The sequence below is a fragment of the Triplophysa dalaica genome, chromosome 13 (assembly GCF_015846415.1).
Source record: "Triplophysa dalaica isolate WHDGS20190420 chromosome 13, ASM1584641v1, whole genome shotgun sequence".
Taxonomy (NCBI): domain Eukaryota; kingdom Metazoa; phylum Chordata; class Actinopteri; order Cypriniformes; family Nemacheilidae; genus Triplophysa; species Triplophysa dalaica.
Genome location: NC_079554.1, coordinates 13959263 through 13970718, shown reverse-complemented (window position 1 = coordinate 13970718; position 11456 = coordinate 13959263). Strand labels below are relative to the sequence as shown.

Here is an 11456-nt window from a genome sequence, read left to right as displayed (position 1 = left end):
TTATCAAGAGCATCCTTAAACATGGCAGTGACCGATTGTTAAAGTTCTGGTTATCAGAAACGTTTTCTAAATAACTAAAAATAAACTAAGACGAAACCGTCCATTTTGAACATTAGACACAGATGTCATTCATTATACCCAGCCACAATATTAAACAGGTTGGGTAGACAGTGCATTCAATGAAAAGGAATGACTGGAATCAGGGAATGAGCTAAAGAAATAATATCTTGACGCAAAAATAATCAGGACGGGGGCAAATAAAAAGCCACAAAACGGAAGCAGTGGTCACGAAAATCAAAAGTATGTTTATGGAGTGTGCTCATTGGAATGTGGTGCGTTTTTCACCTCGTGTTCTCAGACAAGAGCTCAAGCTCGTCCCTTTTCTATTCCCGCATCTGATTGGAGGAGACGCGATCAGGAATGTCATGAAACTATTTAAATAGAACTTTGTTCTCCAAGGTAATAGTTAGATTGGCCACTGTAACTACAGCACAGAAAGACCGAATGCTGTAGATCTCGGTTGACGGGGAGAACTTTAGCGTTTTATTTTGAAACAACTTTTGATTCACGCATCTTGGAAATAATAATCACTTTTCCCGGGATTTATACAATTTCTGCTGTTTGGAACGCGTGAAGGTGCGTCTCTTCGTTATTTGCAAATATGTGGAGACGAGAGAAATATTTTTTCAGAGATTTGCATTTTATTCATTCTCCTTTAATATTGTTGAGGCTATATTCATTTTATACATTTATTTTATAGGTAAAAGCACTAAAATGAAGTCAACGGCGATCTTTTTGCTATTGATGCTTTGGACCTGCGAGAGCGCGAGAGTCGCAGGTGAGCGATGATAGAAAAAGCTCGTATGGTGTTTCGGTGTAATAATGTAACATTTTCACATTTTATAAAAACGTCTCCTAGGCTTCATCTAAAAAGCGCATTTTAACGAAATGCTATAACTTTTGAATCCCTAGAAAGTAGAGACGACAACAGCGTTTACGACCTGTTCGAGCTCGTTCAAGTGCCCCGGAAAAACCACGGGGTCACCCTGGTAAAAGGCGACGACCCCTACAGTCCCGCCTACAAGATTCTGAACCCCGACCTGATCCCCCCGGTTCCCGAGAGCACCTTCAGGGACCTGATCGATTCCATTCACGCGGAGAGGGGATTCCTGTTCCTGGCCAATTTTAAACAGTTCAAGAGGACGAGGGGAAGCATCCTGACCGTGGAGAAGAATGATGGATCCGGACCCGTATTCGAGATCGTCTCCAACGGGAAGGCGAACACCCTGGACATCGTTTACTCCACTGAGAACAAACAACAGGTGGTGTCCATTGAGGAAGCGGATTTGTCTGTGGGACACTGGAAAAACATCACTCTTTTCGTGCAAGAAGACAGGGTTCAATTTTACGTGGGATGCGAGGAGGTGAATACGGCGGAGCTTGACGCGTCTATCCAGACGATCCTCACTCAGGGGATCCCGGGTGTGGCGAGCTTGAGGGTCGGCAAGGGCGCTGTGAAGGACAGGTTTATGGTGAGTTTGGATTTCAGTGTATCCTGTGAATACGCATGCCAAAAAGTACAGCTTACCGAGGTGGCTGCATAAATGTAACTATTTGTAAATGTTTTAGGGTGTGCTGCAAAACGTGCGCTTTGTTTTCGGAACGACACTGGAGGCGATTCTGAGGAATAAAGGATGCCAAAGCTGTAAGTGTGATGTTCAACACACGCATCAATGTGTGACTCATTAACTTTGGGCGAGCGCTTTTGAACTTGGGGATGATAAATGTGCGCGCGAAGTGCAGTTTGGGTCGTGCGTAATGCAGGCTCTGTTCATGTCTTTCAATGCAACGCTGTGGACGCGCTGCCGTTATTCAGTTGGCCAATGAACAATAGAAAATTAAATACGTTAAGCTCCCTAAAGCCTTTTCCATAGCTATTATATCAACTTTTCAGTGAACTTTTTACTTTTATTAACTTACAGCCACACATATGACGAATATAATCACCCTTGAAAATCCCATAAATGGATCCAGCCCTGCCATCAGAACTGATTACACTGGACACAAAATAAAAGGTAATATCTTTTAAGTAGCTGATTCACAATACAAATAAATGTTGTACAAATGTCAGTGTTATCTTAGAATAGCTGTGCAGGTGTAACTCGTGCTAATGCATATCTCAACTTTTTAGAGATTTGTGGTTTTTCGTGTGAGGATCTGGCCAGCATGTTCAAGGAACTCAAAGGTCTTGGTGTGGTGGTGCAAGAGCTGTCCAATGAACTCCGCAAAGTAGTAAGAACCAAGTTAATCATTTTACAAGTAACAAAATTGTGCATTGTTAGTTGCTCTAAAAATGCTGGAATGTACTGAAGAGGGCTAACGTAATAAAATGAGCAGTAGATTTTGTTGTATATAGATATAAATAACGATACAAAATGAAACTAGCATAGTGAAACTATGTTGTATATTAAACAAACGAAACCCTCGTTGTTGTATTTCTAGACCGATAACAACAACATGCTCATGAACCGCATAGGAGTTCATAACGGTGTCTGTCTTCACAACGGAATTGTGCACAAAAACAAGGACGAATGGACAGTAGACGACTGCACGGAGTGCACTTGCCAGGTAGGAACCCAATACTCTGCAGACATGCACCTGTTAAACCCTGAGAGCTCTCTACTCTGTCATTAAACCGCTAATTTGTGTGTTAGAGAGATGGGAGCCATGTCTCCGTGTATACATAGACAGTGCTAGCCTAAGCCCTGTTACTCCTGTCCATTGCAGTAGACGTAAGCTGAGTATATTTCCTGAAGCACCTAGTCTGTAATTAAAAGTAGGAAACTGAGGTAACTAAAGAGAATACTTGAACAGCAGGTGAAACCAAACTTTGAAAACTAAATTTAGGGTACTAAATATATACTGTACATGCCATTCTTCTTTGAAGCACTTTGTATCAGACTAAGAAACATTCACATTCCTAATAATAGAGACAATAGCCGAGAGCAAGAGATTAATTCACAAATCCAATGCACTAGTTGTGGATATGTAACAAATAATTAACAAAAGAAATTGTGTTGACTGCAGAACTCTGCAACGGTGTGCCGCAAGATCTCTTGTCCCCTAATTCCATGCGCAAATGCCACCGTGCCTGATGGGGAGTGCTGCCCTCGCTGTGGGACCCGTAAGTACTGGACTACATACAGTATATGTTCATATATTGTCTGCCAAATACATGCACTGTTAAAAAAATGCTGGGTTATTTTTAACCCATGGTTGGGTCAAAAAGGGACAAACCCAAACGTTGGGTTGTAAATTAACTTATGCTGGGTTGTTTCAACCCATAGGATCAAATATGGACTCTTTCTGGATTAATATAAAGAGATAGCTCACCCAAAAATTCATTCACTCACCCTCAATCCTGTATCATTTCTTTGGTTTGTTGAACACAAAAGAAGATATTTTGAAAAATATGTGAAACCAACCAGTTCTGGGGGAACCACTGACTACCACAGTACAGTAGTACCATCGTTTTTCACTAACATGATGAATTCATTTTTTTGGGGGGTGACTTTCCCTTTAACCAAACATGTTGGTATCATCCCTTTTTGAGCGGACCTAAATAACCCCCCCAAAAAAGAATCAATAATTTTCTGAATTTTGGGCTGCAGTGTTCACTTGAATGTACTCTTCACCAAGCAGCGACATGTTTGATAAAAGCTTTCGTGTTAAAAGAGCTGTTGCTTTCCAAACATTCCCAGTCATTCTTACATCACACAATAGACTTCTACTGAAGTTTTCCTAATGAATGGAACAGTAGAGCTTTGTGCATCACCGAAACACTAAATGGCCATAATTGTCCAAATTGGTTAAATAGAGATGGAAAATTGGTGCTGTTTGGCAGCGAGTCAACAAAGCAGACGCAGCAGCGCCGTTGACACGTCTTAACGGTCGGTCATACTTTTAAATGAAAGCCTCACGCATTCCAGATAATTAAGGGTGTTTTCGAATTTCATTTCCACATTTGGAGAGGTAGTCAAAAGGTATCCCTGTGCGTCAAGTACACTGACATTTCCTCCAGCATTCCAACTGTTCGGCTCATGCCAGCGTACCCTGGAGTGTTCTGTCACAAGCTGCCCTGGCTAAATTGAATCCATTAAGGACCAGTATTAAAAGCTTTTCTCCATTTTGCTGCTTTAGAAAGTAGGAATAGCTCTCCTATTGTCTCGTTTTGCTCTCTCGACAGCGAGCGACTCCGCTGAGGATGGCTGGTCCCCCTGGTCTGAATGGACCCATTGTTCCGTGTCCTGTGGAAGGGGCATTCAGCAGCGCGGGCGCTCCTGTGACCGCATCAATAACAACTGTGAGGGCACGTCGGTGCAGACGAGAGACTGCTACCTTCAGGAGTGCGACAAGCGATGTGAGTGACGCCCGCTGATGACACCTTTATAGGGTTTCTGTTGGTGGGCAGGAGAAAAGTAAACGTTTCTTGCATCTCTCATTTTATAGTTAAGCAAGATGGCAGCTGGAGTCATTGGTCACCATGGTCATCCTGCTCTGTTACCTGTGGGGTCGGCGTCATCACACGCATACGTCTTTGTAACTCTCCAACGCCCCAGATGGACGGCAAAGATTGCCAGGGCGAAGGCCGGCAAACGGAGAGGTGTGAGAAATCGGCATGTCCGAGTAAGTACAACCCCCGTGCACAGCTAAAGTCCCTTAAAACAATTTGGGGTTTCTAAATGGTTTGTTTTTCATAGTCAATGGTGGTTGGGGACCATGGTCACCTTGGGATGCTTGTTCCATTACCTGTGGTGGTGGAGTCCAAAGCCGTAAGCGTCTTTGCAATAATCCAGCACCCAAGTATGGCGGTAAAGAATGCGTGGGAGATGCAAAGAGCAGCCAACTGTGCAACAAACAAGTCTGCCCTATTGGTGAGCAATAATGTCTCTCAACCCTGTAGCCGAGGCTGGTCGTTGTAAAATTGTAGTGAAATTGCTCACTTATCTCTGTAAATTTAACACAGATGGATGTCTTTCGAATCCGTGCTTTGCTGGATCCCAGTGCACAAGCCTCCCAGATGGATCCTGGAAGTGTGGAAAATGTCCCACAGGTTACACTGGAAATGGAATTGACTGCAAAGACATCAATGAGGTGAAGTACATTTCTAGATTTTATTGTTATAAAGCACCCTGTTTTCTAGTAAATATATTAAAACATCCCCTCAAAAAAGACATTTATATATAAAATGAGGTTGAGGCTTAACACAAGAAAAACTATACAGCAAAGAAATGAGCAATGAAAATAGTTGTTCCAAAATTACTTTTTACTTGTTTTTAAACCTAAAACTCACTTTTAAAGAAGACATACAAACTAAAAATGCTTTTTAAGTTTTTTATCCTGAATATTCTTATCCTTTTCAAGTTTTTTTTCATTCTCATCAAGATGTTCATTCTCTCCTTTACAGTGTGAAAAGGTTCCTGATGCTTGCTTTGAATTCAACGGAGTCCACAGGTGTGAGAACACAGTGCCCGGCTATAACTGCCTGCCATGCCCCACACGCTACACCGGCCCTCAGCCGTTTGGACGAGGAGTGGAGGACGCCGCTTCCAAGAAACAGGTAAATGAGAAACCACTGACAGGTAATGAATGCCTTCTTGCGAACAGACGTGTGATGACCGATGTGTCTTTGCTGCAGGTGTGCACACCCCGTAATCCCTGCCTCGACGGCAGCCATGAGTGCAACAAGAACGCTCGCTGCAACTACCTGGGCCATTTCGCAGATCCCATGTACCGTTGTGAATGCAGACCTGGTTTCGCTGGAAACGGACACATCTGTGGGGAGGACACGGATCTTGACGGATGGCCTAATGCCGATCTTGTGTGTGTGGAGAACGCCACCTATCACTGCAAGAAGGTAGGATTTTCTAAAAGCGCTAGTTCACGTTCACACATTCTGTCATCATTTACGACATTTAATCTACTTGTCATTTCAAGCCTGTAAGGTTTTCTTTATTCTGCATAACACAAAAGAAGATATTTTGAAATTCACTTCTATTATATAGACGCAAAACCAGAGTGAATGGGTACCGCCGTTGTTTGGTTATCAACATTCTTCAATATATCTTCTTTTGTGTTCTGCAGAAGAAAGAAAGTCATACAAGTCATACAGAGCATGAGTAAATGATGACAGAATTTTAGTTTTTGGGTGAACTATCACTTTAATTTGCTATAAATAGCAAATATCACTATTTTCTATGCTCCCTTATTTGAAGTTGCTTTGGATGATAAGTCTATGCTAAACAAATAAATGTAAATATATTCTTTTTAAAAGGATAACTGTCCCAATCTTCCAAACTCTGGCCAAGAAGACTACGACAAGGATGGAATCGGCGACGCTTGTGATAATGACGACGATGACGATGGCATTACTGACGACAGGGTAAAAAAACAGCCCTATTATTTCCTTTACATTCCACAAGTCCTCCTTACAGTCAGCTAAAATAATATTTATACACTTGAGTTGTGTATGAATGAAGAGAGCGAAGCCACCGAAAATATACAAAGCTTACAGTTTCAAATGTGGAAAAAGGTGCTGCGTAAAGTAAACTCATTCATTTTTGGATACAAACCTCAAATTCCACCAGCGAGGTACTGCCTGAAAGACCCACAGTGTATTTTGCTAATCCAATATTATCTTTGGTCCGAGTCCTGAAATAAGGCTCACTTTTATCCCTGCACTCCTGTAAATAGACCTACATAGCCACAGCCAAATTACAAGCCTAACATCTAAAAGTAACAACCTTCGTGTGAGAGGACCCTGTGGAGAATGGGTAGCGTGTCTTTGCCATATGCTTAATTGTGGTCTCTTTCTAAAACAGGACAACTGCCCGCTCGTCTTCAACCCAAGACAGTATGACTACGACCGCGACGATGTGGGAGATCGCTGCGATAACTGTCCGTACAACAGCAACCCGGATCAGACTGACACTGACAACAATGGTGAAGGAGACGCCTGTGCTGTGGACATTGATGGAGATGGTATGGATTGATATTGGTTTTGTCATCCATAGACTTATCTTTTATAGATGTAAATCACTCAGATTTAAGCATGTTTTGTATTTTTTCAGGTATTTTGAATGAGAACGACAACTGCCCATATCTGTACAATGTAGACCAGAAAGACACAGATATGGATGGAGTGGGTGACCAGTGTGACAACTGCCCTCTGGAACACAACCCAGACCAGGTATATTTATCTTTAAATAAAATCATGTATATTCCTCTATCCATCTCATAAACAGTATGTATACACTTAGTATAATGGACTTATAAAAGATTGTTTTTTCATTTTTACTAAGTTATTCACATACATATAGATTGTATATCTATATAATGTTCAGATGAACTTCAGAGCTGTTCCTAAAAATCCCCAAGAGGGTTAGCTGAGTCTTCACATAGCAATGTATGAGAGGAGTTCACACCCTTTCCTTGAAGCACAAGCCGCACAATAAAGCAATAGGGGGCTTTTCAAGGGGACTCAATAGTGTTCAATTAACCCAAAGGATATGTGGAGGTAAAGAATGGTTATAAAGGAGGAGTGGATTTGCCAGTGGGTTTAAGCATGCCCGGTCAGCTCTAGATCCCTGCAGATCACACCTGTGCCATGCTTAACTGAAGAGATGGAATGTACCCCTCCTTTCCTCATTAGATGCTGAAATGTGACTGTGGTAGTGCCAAGCTGCACGAACATAAAAAGTCTGCACAGATGGGCCAGTCAGCACAGAACAGCTTTTAAAAAGTTTCATCCTGGTTAAAATATTTGAATAAAGAAAGTATTTTCTCTTGGCAAATTGGTGTCCTAGTAATTTTGGTTGCATTTTGTTTGAGATTGATGACCATAAGAACTATCAAAAGATCTAAGCAAAACACTCAATAAGCTACCGAATCATTTGTGATTTAGTGTTGCAAAAGCATTCGGATACTTGCTAATTCTACACTCTTATCCCAACAGCTCGACTCTGACTCTGATCGTGTCGGAGACAAATGTGACAACAATCAAGATATCGATGAAGACGGCCACCAAAACAACCTAGACAACTGCCCCTACATTCCCAATGCGAACCAGGCCGATCACGACAAGGACGGTAAAGGCGACGCCTGCGACTACGATGACGACAACGACGGCATCCCTGATGAAAAAGACAACTGCAGACTGGTTCCCAATCCAGATCAAGTGGATTCTGATGGTCAGTAATGCACTTTTGCATGTAAATCTTGAACATTCGACATTAAGATTTCTTCTTACAGATGTAACCTCTCATTTATAGGCGATGGCCGTGGAGATGCCTGTAAAGACGACTTTGACGACGACAGCGTCCCAGATATCTATGACGTCTGCCCAGAGAACTTTGACATTAGTGAGACCGACTTCCGCAAGTTTCAGATGGTACCTCTGGACCCCAAGGGCACTTCTCAAATCGACCCCAACTGGGTGGTCCGTCACCAGGGCAAGGAACTTGTTCAGACTGTCAATTGTGACCCCGGTATTGCTGTCGGTACGTACTGTGTGTTATAAGAACATAATATTAAATTGACATAAGCAACATTAAATTCTTACCAATATATTGATTTTTAGGTTTTGATGAGTTCAACTCGGTAGACTTCAGCGGAACCTTCTTCATCAACACAGACAGAGATGATGATTACGCTGGCTTTGTCTTCGGATACCAGTCCAGCTCTCGTTTCTACGTGGTTATGTGGAAGCAGATCACACAGACCTACTGGTCCCACACTCCTACCAAAGCACAGGGTTACTCAGGGCTGTCAATTAAAGTGGTTAACTCCACCACCGGGCCGGGCGAGCACCTGAGGAATGCTCTCTGGCACACTGGAGATACTCCAGGACAGGTATGTTTTTTCCTCTGGTCATAGTGATAAAGATACACATTACGGTTATGTGAATACTGATGTAACTACTCAAATGTTCTTAGGTACGCACTCTGTGGCACGACCCAAAGAATATCGGATGGAAGGATTTCACCGCTTACAGATGGCACCTGACGCACAGACCAAGAACTGGACACATGAGGTATTATTACAGAACGCATCACCAGACGTGCATATCTTCTAAATATGAATGTTTTTGAGAACATTGTGTTAAATGAACATTTCTCTGTACATTTCAGAGTGGTCATGTATGAAGGCAAAAAAATCATGGCAGATTCCGGTAGAATTTATGACAAAACATATGCAGGAGGAAGACTGGGTCTATTTGTCTTCTCACAAGAGATGGTTTACTTCTCAGACCTCAAGTATGAATGCAGAGGTGAGTGTCAACACGGATGATATTTAACAATCATGTACTCACCTAGCACAAGACTAACTGTGTTTCTGGGTTCTTTCCAGATATGTAATTGCACAGGCAGGAAGAATATCAAAGAATGCACCTTTTTGTTAAAATATGTATTCCGGGCAAAGTCCAGGGACAGATTTGATGTTACTTTTTCTGCTGTTGCTCACACACTGATGGAGTGAGAAAGCAGGCGGTCAATTTCAATGCAATTGCCGCTAGCTACCAATTCAGAATCTGGACCCCTCAACCATTAGCAGGTAGAGCAGAAAAGTCTCTGTTGCTTTGCTTTTTTTTGGGAAGACTGAGATCACTCTCTGAAAAACCTCATTCAGCTCTGTGTGGGAAGGACTCCCGGCAGATAGCTATGCACTTCAAACCTTTATTCACACAAAAACATTTTTTTCTCCTCTCTCTCTATTCCAGAAAATAATTATGAGCAATTTATGGCCAATGTAGAGAGAGAGTGCAATTCATTACAATAATCAGTATTTTATCAAAAACAATTTTGTTCTTAACATTAAAAATGAGCAGAAGAATACAGCTTTTGTTTTTGCTTCCAGTCTGAGCTGGATTTCTATCCGTCTAAAATGTAGCTTTGCTGAATCTCATCTTAAGTTTCATGTACATTCATAAAGGGCTGGTGGGAGACATCTCGTGGTTTAGTGAGCATAGTTTTCTCAGGGCTAGATGGTTAAACCAATTTAACAAATCATTAGAAATGGCATAATGAAAGGTTTGAAGATCCTCCAAAGTGATGAATGTTCCATAAAAATCTTTATTACAGGAAATGACTCGCCACATACGGACATTAGACTACCAAGTAATCTAGTCTTCTTCTCAAATAAAATTTGAGTGTTATTTGAGCGTCTGATCTCTAAGGGAAAGTTGAGGTCAAGTTTTCAGACCTGAGTTCTATGTAGCACTTAAAATGCTTATTGTTTGGCCAGACTGTGCAGTCAGAAGCACAAGAGAGGTCTGTCTCTCACTAAAATAGAATTATTGAAACGTAAAGAAAACAAAACCTTAAAAGAAAGGCTGTGAGGCGCTTAAGGAGACGGTCTTCTGGACAGTGTTCAACTGCCTTTTCTGTAGAGAGAGAGAAAAAGAAGAACGTTGATGTACAAATATTACCTCATGACTGTTTTGTAATTTGATCAAGCAAAACGCTTTTTCATATGACTTTATTTCCTTTGCTTAAAGAAAACAAATCGGTTGCCTTATCGCTACTGTAGCACAAGTTGTAAATAGTATTCCCGACAGAAGAAACACCCGGCCCCACACACCAATGGAAAATCGAGTGAAATGGGAGACAACTTTTTTTTTGAGGAATTCTTTTGTACTCCTTCAAATGTCCAGTACTTTTTGTTAAATTGATAAATTATTGTTCTGTCTGTTGTCTCTGTTTGTAAGACTGTTTCATAAGTGTGTGTAGATAAATGCTATTTAAATAATTTATCATGGAGTGCAGCCTGAGGAGGAGGCATTTCCATCTGTATAAACAGTTTGCACACTGAGGTGAAGATGTTCTGTTCTTCATTGTTTTTATCTTTGTTGTGTTGTTATTTTTGTACAATTAGTGATGCTTGACTGTAAACATTTTTACTTAGTTTTTACTTGCAAAATGCTATTTTTACGTATAGCAATTATTTTGGTACATACTTTAGAATAATAAACAGATGGTAGACATTGTAAAGCGGATGTTTATTTGCTTTTTTGTTTATTCAGTTATTTGTTCTGTCCCACAAGATTTTACATTCAAGTCTAATGACAGTTGACAATCCGTCCAGTGGTATTTTGTGCACATCTTCTGCATGACTATGCTCATACATGTGCTTTGAACCAAATTGCAACATAGTTTAAAAAAGCTGCTTTCAAAAGTAATGCAAAATAGAAATTGTAGATCAAGGTCAATGTTGGTTCCAAGTTTAAGAACAAAAATAGACAAGTCCGGCCTCTTCTAAAGGCAGGCACGCATATCTTCAGAAGAAGTGTGGAATGTTGCATCAGGTACTCCCCTCAGGGTTAATCTTGCAATTCTTCACTATTCTGTTTGTCGAATGTAAACCTCCCTGACCTCCAGTGTGGCATTCTGGGTTTACTT

At 41.3% G+C, this 11456-nt stretch overlaps 1 protein-coding gene across 1 annotated transcript; it reads left to right on the top strand.

The window, feature by feature from the left end:
- Positions 1 to 449: 449 nt before the first annotated feature.
- Positions 450 to 11048, top strand: thbs1b (thrombospondin 1b). Its single transcript, XM_056764252.1, has 23 exons — positions 450 to 636; positions 761 to 838; positions 973 to 1532; positions 1630 to 1705; positions 1983 to 2075; positions 2192 to 2292; positions 2503 to 2628; positions 3088 to 3184; positions 4247 to 4420; positions 4510 to 4686; positions 4761 to 4934; positions 5027 to 5154; positions 5468 to 5620; positions 5699 to 5917; positions 6335 to 6442; positions 6882 to 7041; positions 7131 to 7249; positions 8015 to 8249; positions 8331 to 8558; positions 8639 to 8910; positions 8994 to 9091; positions 9189 to 9328; positions 9409 to 11048. Exons 2-23 carry the CDS (start codon positions 775 to 777, stop codon positions 9414 to 9416), a joined length of 3510 nt encoding a protein of 1169 aa, XP_056620230.1. The 5' UTR covers positions 450 to 636; positions 761 to 774; the 3' UTR covers positions 9417 to 11048.
- Positions 11049 to 11456: the final 408 nt, after the last annotated feature.